We start from the raw sequence: 18605 nt of genomic DNA, 5'->3' as shown, positions 1-18605 counted from the left end.
ATGAATTAGGAGACTCAAATTCTCAAAATTGAGCTATGAACACTATTAAAAATATTCCTGAGACTTATTCTGAGACTAATTTATGCTTGGTCAAGTGGCTGACATGACAAGACCATTTCTATATAAATGAATTTTCGCTTATCTTTACTTTACCATAACCCCAAACAGTGGTTCTAGATAATGCGCACAATAGTATCTTTAATTTCGTATTATACTTTGACTGCAATAGACACCTTTTCATGTAATACGGATTGTCTGTATTCGATGTCGTACAATCCAATTGATGGTGTGTGTATGTGTGTGTGCAGTCAAGGTATAAGACGAAATTCGCTTGACATTGTTAAGATAATCTATACTATGAACTCTGTTGTCAATGATTGATAGATTTCTTGTTGGTCAAAAACGGTTACATGTAGCCCGTAAATCACAATTAGTAAAAATACAAACATTGTGAATTTAGATTGTTTTCTCGTAGTTTTAGTTATCTCTTATTTCTACTGTAAACAGGCCATTGACATTCCCATATATCATAATGGCTATCAGACGGTTTTAATATTTAATTATATCAAAATATCCAGAGGCGATGACTTTAGAGTAGAATTATTAATACCATCTTCAAATTTCAACTTACATGATTAGACTTGCATGACATTTAGATATAATAATCTGGTTTATAATTTGAGAACATGGCGTTTTGAATTGGCTGTGTACAGAATTAGATTATGTAGTATTGTGGAGATCGTCCCTAAGGAAGTCGAAAATAACTTTTAGCTCATCAATGTCATACAAGCCATAAATTTTGAAATGAAATGAATGGAGTTTATTCTTATTTAGTCTTATTCTTCTGCACCTAAATGGACTAATGAAGACAGGCATGCAGTGTGCAATGAATGAAATACATAAAAATGACCTTCTCTTTATTAATTTAGAAACGGTCGAGGGATCAGTGATACACGAAAGGTGACTATTGCAGTCAAGGTATAAGTACGAAATTCGTAATGGCTTGACATTGTGGAGACGGATCTTTGTATGCATTAACGATTTTTTTCTAATCACAAAGTATAAGCATGGATGATTAATCAATGTGTGTTGCTTGACGTGATCTCATTTTGTCTATTTTAATCGCTTTCTGACCTAGGAAGCGAAAAACAAAAGAATAACTAATATTCGCGGATATTTGAAAGATAGTTTAAAGTTTAAAGATCGGGACAGAAATAATAAAATTTGGAGATCTAATTTGCAGCTTCAGAAAAAAAACCCCAAAAAGATACTAAACATAATATTGGTATTTTTCCCCAACCTGTTTTACTTCCTTATTTGCTCTGATGTGCTACGTTTTGATCTATAATATCACTACGGCGATACCAATTATTGTTTGGATCTTTCGTAACGTATCCTATTTCTTTGATGTATACGGAAGTCTTAACCAAGCACTATAATTTCAATGTCCAAAAATAAGAAATTATTTACTATAATCATCCTTTATCGAAATCCGTGCCTCATCTACTTGACATTTCATTGTACAATTAGCAATGATAAATACTAAATATACTGTAAATACTTAATTATATTGTATTCAACTCAAGGTTATTTCTGTACAATACGATCCCTTGCGGGTATTGCGCAAACCAATTAACTAAATGAATATTATCGTATTACTTATTCAGTTTGATATCATATTACAATGCATGATATTTTCACAAGGTTCTGGTAACCATCTAACAAAAGCTTTCATTGCGTCAGAAGAAATAAACGAATGTTTTATATGGACAATTTTTTAGTATGACCGACAAGCAGATTTAAAACCCGAGATTACTAGTCACGAAATCAAAAGTTTAGCAGTATTAATAGTGCTGGAATTAAATATGGAGTTGGATTGTTGGATGTTAATCCGGAAACCACGCGAGGTCCAGATCTTATTTTCAAACAAAAATCACATTTTTGTACGAGTGCTGTATGGAATGCAGTCGATTTTTGCATATGTGCACGCTTTTACCTCATCTTTTTTGGTAACTAATCTATCTCATGAAATATGGAGAATGAATAAGCACGAACTTCATGCCTACAATAACATCATAATGGGCTGGTTGTAGCACACCTTAGCTCCACCTACTTCTCCCTTTGATTTTATTTGGCTTCCATGTCAAGTTATGGTACAACAACAAATTTCTGATAATAGACCATGGACATCGAACATACATTTAAAGCAAATTATTTATTAAAACATCAAGGAAAAAATGAAATTAAGTATTGGGCGTAGGAAACGATCTTTTACCGATATATTTGTTATTCATTTGATTACCATTGGTTTGGTGGTTTGTAGACTAATCCCACCTAGAATCTTCGATCACAATCAAACATCTGATTCGTAGTCTATATTTAGAACAATATTACAATACAATTAAATAAATAATAAATCAGTACGTCTATGTCTTATTCCAAAAATACAAACTTTATCCTTCAGTTGTCACGATCTTGATGAAAATATCGTCTCTGAAATACCTGATAAGACCATGATGAAATTATCTCACCTCATATTGGGTTGCTGGTAATAGGATTGTCTTTGACACACATTTTCCTAGAAAGTAACAGACCGAAATGATATCAAGGCACCTACAGAGCCGTAACTATATCAAGACAAATGAGGAAAATGCTTCATACCAGCTTCAGACTGACCTCAATGTACCCCCATAATGAAAGAGAATGTTGCAATCACAGTTATTAGTTAATATCAACAAATTAGATTGAACAATCTATTGTGGTACGTGCCCTACAATGCGTGAAAAATCAAACGGATGTCTATTACCGTTGGATAATTATTTTTTTCGCAAAGTTTATGAATGAACTGGAAGAATAATCACCAACATCACCCAGAATAAATTATCGTATTCTTGTATAAAATTGTGTGATACAGAGTAAATTTAACCTAGGGTCTTACGTTGGGTTGGAAGGGAAATTTAAGGAGGTTTGCTTCCAAAGTTTTTGCTATAGTTGTCGAGTCATTGGGATACCAAAGGCCACAAAAAGCAAAACCTTAGTACTATGTGGTGAAAACCTTAGTACTTCTAAGTACTACGTCGCTATGACCCCACCTGGTCTAAATAAAATAAAAGAGTGGGTTTCATCATCGTGTCTAAAAGATATCTTGTTTATCGTGTTATAATGATTACCTGTGTATATAGCTTGGTTATAATTCTTTGATCATTTTTCTGATATTAGGGTGGTTTTGTAGTAATTATCGTGTATTTTGTCTTATTTCTTGAAATACTTGGCATTACAAACGCAATAAAAAAGATCTCACTACAGCACAAACACGTGAGTGGAATTGACACAGATAGTAGGCTAAATATTGACCCTCATATTTTCCATATAAGGACGATTCTTTTGACAAATTTTTTCATTGTTGAAATAGTGCTTAATACGAATAAAGATGATTTTACAAGTAAGAATTCATCGAGATATAGGTGACATAACGGATGCCACATGAGACATTAATCTAGGTGTTAATGGATGTGCTGGAAAAGTGTCCAGAATCTCACGTTTTCTTTGGATGACATACATTATAATCTATCAGACAGACTTCTGCTGTCGACTCATGATCATTGTCAATCACCTGCTTGATGATACAGGGCGGGTTCCACTATTCAACTTCTTGTGCGTGAATAAGGTAGGGAACTTTATGAAAAGAATCACTAATACCACCTTGCTGTGGGACTATTTTGTATTAATGGTTTGTGTCTCTTTGCATGCAGGTTGTAACTTACGTGTTGGTAGGATTATGGATGGACCATGCTTGTTACACATTTATTAACTTTTCCTGGATTGAATGCCCAGAGCCGCAGTGTCTCAGTCATTTAGATGTTTGCTCGTTAACTTGAAGGTTCAGGGTTCAATCCGGGCAGGATCAAGATAACAACAGCTTTTTTTTTATCCTGTTACGCCTTGTCAGCGATGCAGATCGAAGGGGCGAGAGGCTGGCACAGAATGCGCCTAATCGTTCGGATTGAACAATAAGCCGTGGCTCCATTTGCTACAGACTGCATGCATCTTTAAATATGGCTTTAAGGGCTACATATATTATTATTACTTATCGGTATGAAAACCATATTTGGCCTACCAAGGAGACATATCCGAAATGTTGCAGATCATTTTGTTTTGAATGGAATACCTTGAAATAATGATTTTCATGTCTCGAGGTTTATTTGATAATAGTCATATATTTTATTGATTACGTCTTATAAATCTGAAGAGTTCTGTGACGACGTAATTTCTGGTTTTTGCGGTTTAAGACGCTTGAGAAGATTCTTCTTCCATCTAATACCGCAGTTTTCTTTCTACTTCATGTGATTATTCCATTTTTTTCTTTTCATATTTCGTAGTCTGTAACGGTTATTATTACAAGATTTGGTTTTGTCTTTAAGACAATGTCTTTATTAAATTAGCTTTCTGCGGACTATTTGTTGCTGAGAGTTCGGCAAACACTCTTGATGTTACAGATGGATTTCCTTATATTTAAGTGCCAAATTAAGCAAACTATTTGGTTAATTGGTGTTTCTAATAAATTATAATGTATTCTTCATCATATCATTATGTTCTTATTGCATATAATTAAGAGTTTTAACCAATCATAAATGTCAATGTACGTACAGCCTGGATACCCACAAAAAAAGACATTTTGACCTTTCTTGATCGGTCATTCATTGGAATTCTGCTGGTAGTTCTCTTCTAATTTAGCTAATTGTGAATTAATTAAGGACATGTGAGACAAACTTGTATTTTTCTTCTATTTTTCTTCTATTTATATAAGTATTAGCATTTTCATTTTCATAAATGAAAATAGGGGAAGTCATCTTTAAAGGGACAGATTCGCCATCCGATTGGCGGAAAATACACACATTCACTACCTCTATACAAAAATCCATGACTGTTTTATGGATGCGATGCAGTTTTATGCGGTGTAAGGTAACTGAGTTGAAATTTTTATTCTATCACTCTCCAAATGATTCCGCACCCCACAAATGGAATCGTGTTCGTTTGACCAAACTTCTCCTGGCTGCGACTCTAACTGTGTGATGAATTTCAAGTTCGCAAAATTGCATACACTGTTACATGAAAGTGCAAGAAATTCTCATTATCCCAACATGATACCTAGTTACATTTAATGACACACGAAGGATTATATGTCATTCAAAGCAAGGTTTTATCTTTAAAGTATTATCCTAGTTGATATTAATGTAAAGAAAAAAGACATACAGCCTAACAGAAAAACCCACAATGAGAACCAAACAATATGGTAAAGAGATAGTGAGTTGGACGTTGCATAGGGATATGCTATTATTTTATTGGTTTCCTTGTTTGATGGTTTACTTGAAACGTTGACCGTTTAATATTGTCGCTTTTCCTCCACTGTGAAATGGTTTATTATCACCAACGGACAACACTCGATGGAAGATTTCTGATGCGTGGAAAATCTGAGATATCGTAAACGTTCAACAGTCAAGAAAGTAGAATTCGGATGTAGACAAAACCATAGGAAATTGTTTCGGTGGGTTCGTTTTGCTGCATTGCCCAACTGCACAAAAACGACTTGTTGAACGAAACTAAAGGTTTCTGATAAAATCCGGAATGGCCATTTGTTTCACATGAAACGAGATATTTCAATCTGTTGTACCGCATGGATTTTCTTTTTATTTATAATTTGGACCTGTTAGGAAGTCGAAACTATAGTTTTTTTTTTGTCCGATTTTGATGAAACTTGGTGAAAATGTAATTATGACGCAAAGGTGAACCGTTTCGACAGTCCGTATCAAATATTAGTGATTGGAAATTGTCCTTTAATAAATAGCTGTCAGTGGGCGCATGTAACATTGACATACAAATTGATGTTATTTTCAGTCTAATACAAGGCTTCTCAACCGGGGTCTATATGCACCCCTAGGGTGAATACGAATTTCTTGAGGTGCAATTTGGAAAGAGGGGGAATTGGTGGTGAATTATAGACAAAGAGGGAAATTGTCCAAATGGACATCTTGATCTTCAAAATGACAAAACAGCTGAATTTAACCAAAAGAGCAAAGCACCAGTTCATGGGGTTGACGAAGAAAAAAGAAATCTTTGATAACTTTGAAAAACATGAACACAAATTACTATTACCTTCCCTAATTTGTATCCTGCGTTTATCACTTGACCAAAACTTTGTTTTTAAATGGATAGTACATGTATATAGAGCTTGGGGTGAATGGCTAAAACAAATTTCTTAGGAGGGAAGTGGGTCATAAAGTTTGAGAAGCACTGTTATATCTAATGCATCCTTTCTCTAAGGGACAAGATTCCGAAAGACTATGTCATTGGGTTCTCGTCCCTATAGACGGAGTTGTTTCACTCTCAAAACTAAATAGAATGTTATAATATTTAGATTGTAAATCACTCTGTTGATTATTTCACTTTAGTATTAGTCGATCAGTTTCCAAGCAACATTGAACAAATATAATGATAGTAGTGAAATACATTTGAAAACTAGTAATTACCATTCTCGGCTAAGGAAGACAGACTAGGGAAAGATAGATCGCAGAGTTGTGCCATTCACAGCAGTCGAAGCATTAAAGGCAATTATTTGTACTGAAAATAAGGTTTCGACGCCTTTCTAATTTTTTATGGAATCTTTTGGATGTGCTGTAAATGTCTAAAGGGTTCAGAACATTGGGGATTCCATCGATTTCATTATCCAAATATAAGCGACGAGCTTATATCAATCTCCGTAACGGATGCTGTACAATATTGATTGATGAATCCCGATATTAAATGAAAGTTATTATTTCTATTACAGATTGTTTAGGATAATATAATGCAGTAGAAGATTTCAGTGAAAGTAGTCATCTAGAAGATACGTGCTTACTCTTTCCTCGACCACCTTTTCGTGGTCAATAACTCAACAATTCGGTCGCTCCTGAGATTCGCCTATCAAGACATCTTACCGTCGTTTTATAAGTAATGGTTATTGTCTACGTTATTACGAATCTGAAATAACAAATGATCTTTAATTGCATATTCCAGCAAACTGCTTATTCTTTTTTAGTTAAATTGGAAAATGTGTGACTAACCAGCCTTGGGAATATCGATATTAAGATGGCGATGTATGACCTAAATTATGACTACCCAGAATACAACTATAACAGAAGTGATGTATATTTTGTGTCGTCGAATGATACAGATCATTTGATTGGTTTAGCACATGTTCTGAATTTGTACCTAATTCCAATTATAGCTATATTAGGAATTCTAGGAAATTTGTGCTCAGTGCTTGTGTTTTTGTGCTCACCATTTCGATATTTTCCGTGCAGTATGTACCTAACTGCGGTGGTGGTTTCAGACACTGGGTTTCTGTCCGCGCTTTTACTGGGATGGGCGATAAGCCTGAAACCAGATTTGACGTTAACACCCGGATGTTGTCATATTATGGTTTATATCACGTATGTTTGCAGTTTCCTGTCTGCCTGGTACGTCGTACTAATGATGTTAGAACGTTACATAGTTGTGTGCTATCCGTTACGAGCTCCTGTCATCTGGAACAAGTCAAAATCAAGAGTTGCTATTTGTGTGATAACGTTTATAGCTGTTGTGTTATATTTACATAGCTTTATAACGACTGGTGTGATCGAGACACCCTATGGTCATACATGTACGTCACTTCCGTCTTATTTACGATTTGTCGTCATTTTCACATATGTAGACTCCGTCATCACGTTTGTTGTGCCTTTTATCGCAATCTTGTTTTTTAATCTACGGATTATTTACGCGATCCACAACTTCCGGCGGAAACACCAATTATTGCTATCACATGGTCATCCGAAACGCTCGTCATTTATCGGAGTATTGTCGCAGGCTCAGATCCGATCGACGAAGATGATTGTTCTTGTTTCCAGTGTTTTTCTTGTTCTTTATTTACCAAGCTACGCGATTAGATTGTACATACTGATTAAAGTTTTAATTCAGAATTCAGCGCCACGGGATGAAAATTATCAGCTGGAGATCGCTCAACATATCTGTCAGTTTCTCTATTATTTGAACTTCGCTGTGGATTTTTTTGTCTACACAATTTCAAGTCGAAATTTCAGACGAAACATTTCAAGACTGGTGAAAAAGATTTTCAGAATTCAGTAACTGAACTAAATGATTGACGACGGTGAAATCCAGCTTGGTATCTTGAAACTGTATATTATAATAATGTGAAATACAAAATAAAATGGAATTGAAATTATTGTCGCAGGGGTCAAGAACTGGCTATAAGGGTGGTGAAATGTAGGCGAAATGTATATTTTTTGCGTAGTTTGATAGCTGGTTGCCACCTGCACAATGTCAAACTATTAAGAACTTCGTCTTATACCTTGACTGCAATAGCCACCTTTCTTGTGTCATAGAATAAAAGGAGTGTGCGCCAGTGGATACAGCCAATCAGAGGTCTCGACAGAAAATCAGTAAACAACCAGTCACAATATTTATAGTATTTCTGTCCAGGGCTGTAATTGGATGCATTTGCCAGCGTACAATCCAAAGGAATTGTTAGGTAGCTTTTGCAGTCAAGGTATAAGAAGAAGTTTGTAATAGCCTGATATTTTGAAGAAGAAGAACAGACTCGTGTTTGCAAGATTTCGCCAAGATATGTGGATTTTCTCTTAACGGTGAAAAATACGGTCTTGAAACATAAGTAAATAATCGTTGCAGTTATTACTCTAAATAGAAAACTCACATGTTTCAGGACCTGCAGGACAGATTTATTTGAGAATCCTTCTTCACATGTACTTAACCCAGATATCATCTAATGATTCTAATCCCTATTAACAGGATAATAAGATTAGAAGCTTTATGAAATGATAGATCCAGAGATGTCTATATTTTGTACAGGATAATGACCCGAGGACGAGTTTTTATCCAGTAAGAAATCCCGAGAAAGAGAAAAGCAGTGCTTCCAAACCGGTGTCAATGCCTCCCAGGAATGGATTCGAAATTATCGGGGATGAAATTTGGAACTAGGGGAAAATTGAGCAGCAGTTCCAAAATATATTCACTAATCCTCAGAATTACTCCTGAGCTGATGTTTTCTCCTTGGACAAAGCACCAGATTGTGACTTGGCAGAAAAGGCATCGAATACTATCCAAATTGGAGTGCACATGCATAAAACTTGGTATCTGGGGTGTGTGCATTTAGCACTGAGAGGTCTTCTAGGGTATATAATAATCTTCACATCTTCATTGCACTTTTTGTGTCAATTGGTTTTATATGTTCTTAAAATATAAGTTTGGCTTCGAATGATCGGAAAATTTTTCACCGACTTTAGCCTTAAATTGGGACATTGTGCCATCTCTTGCTTTCTTTTAAAAAAGAAGGCTTTGTCTGATTTTATGCACATATGTAAAGATGATTATGCCTTTCGATTTTTCAATGAAATTGTATGACGATTTGGATGGGTCCATCTCGTGCTCACTCTACAGAAAAAGAATTTGTCGGATTGTTTTCATTTTATATATGTGGGATTGAAGCAATGCAAAGATGATACCCTACGATTTTCGTGATCAACGGACAAAATTTTACTGATTTTCAGCCTTGTTTTGGGCGGAGTCCATCTCGTGCTCACTCTACGGACTAAAGTTTTTGTTTCATTGTTTCGTTTTAAATATATGGGTTGGTATCAATGTAAAGATGATGATCAATTTTCTCGATGATCAGACAATATTTTGCCAGTTTTCAGTCTTAAATTTGCACAAATTGACTCATTGGATGGGTACTATCTCATGCTAACTCTACAGATTACAGATTTTGTGGCTATTTTTTTATTTTTTGACTGGTGATGATCGGGATGATCGGACAGTTAAGTTGAAACTTGCATAAAAGCTAAAGGACATCTTCCTCTACATGTTGACATGCAGTTTTATATTTTTCGCGTTCCAAACCACAAAAACCGATTGAAAGAAACACAGAAACCATTTCAAACCTCGTTCGTATCCTACATACTTCGTACTTCATAATTCATTCATGTGTATTCAGGTTAAACATCAATTCCATTATACTGTCCCCTTTCAACATAATGTCAAACCTCTAAATTGATTGAGCAGCTAATGTGTTTGAAAGTGTATCGGATCTCTTCTCCGATGTTGTTGTTTCATAGGAAAATCTATTTAAACCGCCGTGTATTAGTATCAATGTCTCAAGGGTAGAATGTTTATCACAATTCCAATCTATCTTTAATGTGTGGGTTTATGGTAATAGAGTGACTAATTCACTATCGGTGATGAGTGAAATTGGAGCCATCTGATAAAAAAGGAATTTCCAAAAAGTTTAACAGATTTCACCCAAGATATTGCAAAGTTCTGCATGTCTGTACGTCTGTACGTATATCTGTATGTCTTAATTGAATATGTTTTAGAATGTACCAAACGTTTTATGACGGTAATTATTGATAAAACATAAAACAGTACACAATGAGCTGTTTGGAAAGAATAACACGACCGAAGGTTTTTGTGATATTCAAAAACCTGAATCCACAGGGTGTACAGATGGAAAGGGTTTTAAATATCACTCTAGAGAAAGTGTTTTATTTGAACAGAAGAACTCATTTGGATGTGTTTTTTTTTTTGGTTTAAAAAATACTAAATAATAATGTATTAAGGGGCGCAACTTGTGCAATCAAGTCTCGATGAGTTCATCTTGCCTGGACATCTACCAGTAAGCTAACTTTCTATTTGTTAAGATTTTGTCTTTTTAATACAAATTCTCTACAAGGTCCAAGAAAAACCACGGGGTATAAAATTCCATGAGTCGTTACAATTATGTTGACATCGGTTTGGACCCAATCTTACGTATATAATCCAAAACATGAATGTGAATGAGAAGTATTCTGGCAAAGGGGTGCAACTCGTATCCACAAACCGATCAATTCAGCCGACGACCAGTGAGCTAGACTTTTTATTTCAATGGGCCTTCTGGAGTCACTTCACTCACAGATTATTACCCCACGTGATAGACAAATAACTTTGGTAACCTTTTAGAACGATACACACGTACATGTAATAATATTGAAATAACTATATATTTACATGGTACATGGCATTATGGTGCGCAACTTTAATAATCCCTGTGATACAACTTTGTAACATAACCAAACTCATGTACATCATTTCTATGTGGACACATTTTATAAACAGTTTCTTTAAAGTTATATTATCAATGTTTTTGATGATGTTTCACACTGTTTTGACGTTACTACTTCTTCTCAGTCAGTTTCTCGATTTAATTCACCTTTTGGTTGAACTGACTTGACGACTAATTAGACTCAAAATATTTCAGTCATGCAAACAGTTCTCATTTACAGTAACATATCTAGGTCTTCATCATTTTATATACAATATATTATACAAAATAACATGGTTATAATAATAATAATAATGATTATTAATAATAATAAAATAACAAAATAATAATGGTTTCACAGAGACGGAATCGTACATCGAACGCAGCCAATCGCTTGAATAAACGAACGTACACATATAAATAAATCGATGTCGATATGAAGAGTTAGGTCAAGAAGATTAAATACGATGTCTGAAATAGATAACCTTGAACCAATTCATCATAAATTCTGGACTCCATTTCCGTTACAAGAACTAACCTTTTAGCTTCCATCGGAAATTAAAAGTTGGTGAAACCTGGTAACAGTCCAGTAAAATGACAAGCTGTCAAAGACAAGTAATGATTTAATATTGGGGTCAACTCAATGACCATAAAGATGGCTTTAAATCCACAAATCGAGGTAATAGAGAATACTTTATAGCAAAAGAGAGATCTATTTAGTCTAAAATATTCCAGCATCTGCTAGATATATAGACAGTTATCTGTTGCAGTAGAGTCTGAAAAACTAGGCCTTGTTTTATGGAGATTTTTACACTTCTATAGAACCAGAGTCGTGACATAACTACGAAGGTATTTAACTTTTCGAATATATTTGGTTTTAGCGGATCCGATTTGAATAAATAGGATTAAAACCCCCGCACCTTCAGAGGTGCATAAAACAAGGCCTAGTTTTTCTGTCTCTACACCGGCCAACAAGATCTACAATTTGTTTTGATCTGTGGAATACAGGATAATAGCTAACCACCATTGATTTCAAGAGTGGTAATTAATCAACCGATTTTGCAGTAGTTTTACAAAGAAGCTATAAAATTTTTAAATGTGTTTATTTAATGTTTTCTTTAAGTGTATTCTCTTTTTTCCATGAGGATAGGAACGTTCAACTACAATGGCTTGTATGTTCTAGACTGCACCTATAGAAATTAAAAAACTTTTTTGAAAGTAACTTTGGAATGCCTCTCTTGATTTTTGTTAGCAAACCGTAGTTCAATGGACTGTATACTTTAGGCAGATGTCACACCCCTATCACTTCAGATTGATGCTAATAGCTCTAGAGAACTCTCAGATGTTGTTAATATTTTTGCGGCAAAGGGGACAACTCGTGCTTGATAAAAGCAGTCTGCAACCAGGGAGTTTTTTTTTTGACGTGTGTTATCATTACACTCAGTTCCAGGAATTTTAAAAAATGTAAAATGTGAGATTTAATATACCAACAGGATAGTAAGATGTCGTTACTGGAAGTTTGAGATTCCCTGTATTATTTAATACCAAATAAAAACTATGAGCATGCACCAAATGTAATCAAAGTACGATTGAAGCCGTTAAAGTATATTTCATCACCCAACATATTAACATTGACGTCAAAACGAAATCAAAAATAGCCTTTTAATCTTTCCGGTTTGAAAAGTTGAAATTGAATTATCAAAAATCCTTTTAATAATGACTTGAAAGATGAAGACAAAAATAAGACAATTTAATTATTTTATTACGGAAAAAATACATTTTCATAGATTTTATATAAAAAGATATTCCATTTAATTCTAATGTGCTTTTTACAAAAAAAAAAGTTTCCTTCCTCACACTTTTACAGATAAAAAACGCGATAAAAATTGATTAGATATACTTTCTTTAGAATATGCCAAATAGCTGGAAACAGAGATAAAACAAGACAAACGTTAGAAGTATAGATTTCACTAACATCTTCTATACAAATTGACGCGAGCAATGAGAAAGTTTTAAGTCTGAGGTTTTAATTTGTTGACTATCAGATTTATTTCTTTCCAAGTTGAATTTTCACTAAGATTGTAATTTCACCCTCTGTCATTAGTTTTACATTATCTCTAGAGTCGAGACGAATTAAATCACCCATCAATTTGTTTTTCTTGAGAAATAGCTTATGAGATAAGTTGGCCACCGATTCAAAGCATTATCCTTTATTTGGTCAAAAAAGTGACTGATTGATCTACCATTCGCAAAAAGACTGATTGACATACTAGACCATAGTGGAGTTATTGTTAGACCTACTACTATTGGAATGACTGATTGGCCTACTACTTTTGATATGACTGATTTACCTACTACTAATGAAATGACTGATTGACCTACTACTAATGAAATTACTGATCGACCAACAACTACTACTAATGAAAGGTGTAGCTAAGTTGGGATTGCTTTACGGCGCAAGTGAAAGACCACTACTGCCTTCAGCACACTCGATGAAGACCACGAGAGCGGCCGCATTCGGGGCGGTGTTGGCGAGCTCAAGCTGCTAAGCGAGGGGTCCCACGCGCTAAGGGCGCTTCGTCGGTTTCGGCCGGCGGGGTGTTCTTCCAGGTCTCTCGCGAGGGCGATCGAGAACAGAGTCAGTTCTGAATTGAACTGGGGCGGTGTGCATGAAACTCTAGCGCAGGTGCCCCAAGGCCAGCTTCAGAAGGGGGAGAAACCCTTGGTAGAGCGAAAGGGCAAATGCTGGCTTGAGGATGCTTTTCAGTAGGAGGGATCCGTGTGAAAGCAAGGCTTATCGATCTTTTTGTGTCGCCCTTAGGGCGACAATGGGAGAGTTTTTACTGCTTTCCGCAAGAGGTATCAGAAAAGTTACCACAGGGATAACTGACTTGTGGCAGCCAAGCGTTCTTAGCGAGGTTGCTTTTTGATTCTTCGATGTCATTGCGAAGCAGAATTAGCCAAGCGTTGGATTGTTCACCCTCCAACAGAGAACGTGAGCTGCGGATACGAGCGCATAGGACTGACTAGTACGAGTCTGGGATTGAAAGCGTTGGCGCTTGGTGATTTATTTCCATTCGGGCTTTGCCTTTGTCCTAGGGCTTACGCCTCTAAGCCGGAAGTCCGTCCGAGACGGACGACAGAACGTCAATGACTGACCTATTATTAATGAAAATATTGGCTTTCTACCAATTAAATTACTGATATTGACCTACTTCTACTGAAATGACTGATTGACCTAAGTCTACTGAAATGACTGATTGACCTACAAGTGAAATGACTTGATTTGATTTTAACCATGTTACTAATGTAACTGATTTACTAGTAATGTAACATTGTCATTCACAGTTTGCATCTGTAGTACTTATTGATTTGCACATTGACACATCAATCATGCCATGATATTGAGCTAGATACAATATTCACCGGGTAAATGAATATGTGTATGATCCCTTTTAATAAATTTACCAAAAGTTGCTAAATGTTAATTCATTTTCTTGACATTTGTTACGATGTTTCTGACTGAATTGCTATAGAAGATCAACGAACCCGGTGGCCTTATTGCTGTGGCATTAACCATTAAAATTGTTTTATTTTCTGCCTATAGTTTCAATTATTCTGGTGTCGATAATAATTTGTCTGTTATAACTTTAGGGACCATACACACGAAGGATCTCTCCAGGTTTGTACAGTCTGGTAATTAACTCATTAAAAAAAACTCTGCCAAGCAGACAAAAAAGTAATAAATGAAGAATAACTTTTTAAATTGAACTTTTTTTACACGTCGGCATTTCCATTATATAAAAATCTATTTGTACTTATTTTGTTGTTCACTGAATGGTTGGTCACAGCAGTTCCCCAGAACGACCGTCTATAGCCGGCTTTTTTACCCTTTTCTTTTCTTTAACCCTTTTCAGGATCCTTGATCGATAGCATTCTCCTGTAAGTCTTTGCACTTGCGTGCTTAGGTCTCTTAGGTTTTCTCCGCAATCTTTTTCATGTCGGTGAATAAAGCCTGACTGAATAACACGACTCAAATCTAATTGTAATCTAAATGTTATCTTTGACCTAAAACTCTCACCCCCCAAAAAACCGAGAACCCTACTTTCGGGGCTGAAGATCTGAAAATTTTTCATCTGACAAACCAACTGCACCAAACTAGATACGACCATGATTACCAACAACTACATAGTCTGCTTCTGCTTGAAGCAGTCTTCACTAACATCTATCAGCCAGCAAACTTGTAAACTTGTCAGTCTAATTTAACTCCATACAAACTTGTAAACTTGTCAGTCTAATTTAACTCCATACAAAACCTGTCGCTATGTACGAAGTTACCAGAATTTCCATGTACGTACCATACATAGTTTCGTATGGTTTAAATTAGGATAAATTTAATTGCACAGGGTTGACTCTAACAATCATGAGAATGCTGTTGAAATTGATTTGTGTGGGCATTCATTTTACTCTAACGATAATTATACCAATGACACGAAGGTAAAAAAATACAAAGTGAACATAAAACGTGAAGAGTCATATGTCATTTCGCATTATCCCCTGCCTAAATCAATTAGATATTGCCTAAGTTTTGTTTAAAGGGACAGAGCCCCATTTATCAAAAATTTTTACGAATAAACTTGCACGTTAAGTGGAGAAATACGTTATTTTTTATGTTATCTAGTCGTTAATTTTAACGTTTACACTCGTACATTGTATTTTAATCTACTATATTTTGAGAAACGGTGCGTAGATTCGCCATTTTCGAATGTTGATTTAGGTCTTGAGCATAATAATTATGCATATTGTCTTGAGGAGTATAACTAGAAATGTACAAAGATATCACAATTCCTTCAAAAATACCCCAAACTAGGAATTTCAATTTTTATAATGGCATTGTTAAAAAAATAACGAGTCGTCATTTTAACATTTCAAAGCAGATAATTCTGGACACACATCGATTTGAAAGCTTAAATTTCCACGGTGAGCTGTGAACACTCTTACTGATAAGCTTAGCTAAAAAACCGTTTCTGAGACTAGAGTATGATTGGTCAAATGGATGGGGAATCTGTCCCTTTAAGCTGAACTATAAGGGTGTGACTAATGACCGAGACTGTTTTTACACTGGGTGATTACAACAACAAATCCCAGAGAAAGGCTTCCGATACTCTGATTGATGAAATCTGTAAAGGACGAGAAGGAAATTTGTAATGACATTTCAAGATAGTTTAAATCATTAATTAGTTGAAAATTACTTCTCCAACGTGTCTGAAGTGATGTTAAAACAAATTTATCTTTCAGTTGACAAAACTCAATTTGAAACCGTTTAGCTAATAGAAAATGTTTTTGAAGCGTTAGATTATGAATCTGAACAGTGTCTTCCAAAATTGAATTCTGATATTTGTAAAAACCTCTTTACTGAGATGACGGCAAATTAAAATAAAATTTTGAGATTTTTTTCAAGTGTTTCTTATATGATATTCTATGAAGCAAAAAGGACTCTGTCCTGCCGGAGGGAAACCACCCGATGGAACACCACTGGTTTGTAATAAACATTGTTGTGGAATGAATGCTATAACCTATATATCTTCGTTTTAGTAATGTTTTTAGAAATAAACCGAGGAATGAATAATTTGTAGTTGTATATTTGTAATTTTTTCACTTAAAAGGAACTTGCACGGATTAGACAGTATCGTGAGATCTTTTTAAGATAATACTACATGTAATTGATCGGCCATTTTTATCATTAAAATATGGCGTATGAAATTTCTTCTCCTTCGTGATAAGCTCTTGTATTTTATGGAATGTAGAGCAGTTTTTTATGTATCAGGATTACTTTAGCAATTTGAACACGCAACAATAATTAAGAACTTAAGTAGTTATTATTTAAACGACGATATTATTTTTTAACAAGTAATCTATTATTATGTCAGTTTTAACAAATCCTTCCGAATTTAAATTTTTTTAAATCAAGCACTTTTTACATTAAGATAAATTTTTGAATATCATATTTCGTATATGTTATTGTAATATAATGCATGCAATTTGCATATATGGTTGGTGTAGTGTGATGTTTGTATATAATGTGATGGCTAGTGTAATCTGATGTTTGTATATAATGTGATGGCTAGTGTAATCTGATGTTTGTATATAATGTGATGGCTGGTGTAATCTGATGTTTGTATATAATGTGAGGGTTGATGTAATCTAATGTTTGTATATAATGCGATGACTGATGTAATCTGATGTTTGTATATAATGTGATGGCTGATGTAATCTGATGTTTGTAAATAATGTGATAGCTGGTGTAATCTGATGTTTGTATATAATGTGATGGCTGGTGTAATCTGATGTTTGTAGATAATGTGATAGCTGGTGAAATCTAATGTTTGTATATAATGTGATGGCTGATGTAATGTGATGTTTGTCTATAATGTGATGGTTGATGAAATCTAATGTTTGTATATAATGTGATGGCTAGTGTAATCTGATGTTTGTATATAATGTGATGGCTGGTGTAATCTGATGTTTGTATATAATGTGAGGGTTGGTGTAATCTAATGTTTGTATATAATGCGATGACTGATGTAATCTGATGTTTGTATATAATGTGATGGCTGATGTAATCTGATGTTTGTAAATAATGTGATGGCTGGTGTAATCTGATGTTTGTATATAATGTGATGGCTGGTGTAATCTGATGTTTGTAGATAATGTGATAGCTGGTGAAATCTAATGTTTGTATATAATGTGATGGCTGATGTAATCTGATGTTTGTTAATAATGTGATGGCTGGTGTAATCTGATGTTTGTATATAATGTGATGGTTGATGAAATCTGATGTTTGTATATAATGCGATGGTTGATGTAATCTGACGTTTGTATATAATGCGATGGCTGATGTAATCTGATGTTTGTAAATAATGTGATAGCTGGTGAAATCTGATGTTTGTTAATAATGTGATAGCTGGTGTAATCTGATGTGTGTAGATAATGTGATGGTTGATGAAATCTGATGTTTGTATATAATGTGATGGCTGGTGTAATCTAATGTTTGTATATAATGCGATGACTGATGTAATCTGATGTTTGTATATAATGTGATGGTTGATGAAATCCAATGTTTGTATGTAATGTGATAGTTGGTGTAATCTGAAGTTTGTTAATAATGTGATAGCTGGTGTAATCTGATGTTTGTAGATAATGTGATGGTTGATGAAATCTGATGTTTGTATATAATGTGATGGATGGTGTAATCTGATGTTTGTATATAATGTGATGGCTGATGTAATGTGATGTTTGTATATAATGTGATGGCTGATGTAATGTGATGTTTGTATATAATGTGATGGCTGGTGTAATCTGATTTTTGTATATAATGTGATGGCTGATGTAATCTGATGTTTGTAAATAATGTGATGGCTGATGTAATCTGATATTTTTATACAATGTGATGGTTGATGAAATCCAATGTTTGTATATA

At 34.7% G+C, this 18605-nt stretch overlaps 1 protein-coding gene across 1 annotated transcript; it reads left to right on the top strand.

Moving 5' to 3' along the window:
- Nucleotides 1–7131: 7131 nt before the first annotated feature.
- On the top strand, nucleotides 7132–8160 carry LOTGIDRAFT_135960 (hypothetical protein; the record flags this gene model as incomplete). The annotated part of the gene is made up of 1 exon (XM_009046509.1): nucleotides 7132–8160. One exon carries the CDS (start codon nucleotides 7132–7134, stop codon nucleotides 8158–8160), a length of 1029 nt encoding a protein of 342 aa, XP_009044757.1.
- Nucleotides 8161–18605: the final 10445 nt, after the last annotated feature.

This window comes from Lottia gigantea (genome assembly GCF_000327385.1).
Source record: "Lottia gigantea unplaced genomic scaffold LOTGIsca_102, whole genome shotgun sequence".
Classification (NCBI taxonomy): domain Eukaryota; kingdom Metazoa; phylum Mollusca; class Gastropoda; family Lottiidae; genus Lottia; species Lottia gigantea.
This window is presented reverse-complemented; position numbering and strand designations above follow the sequence as displayed.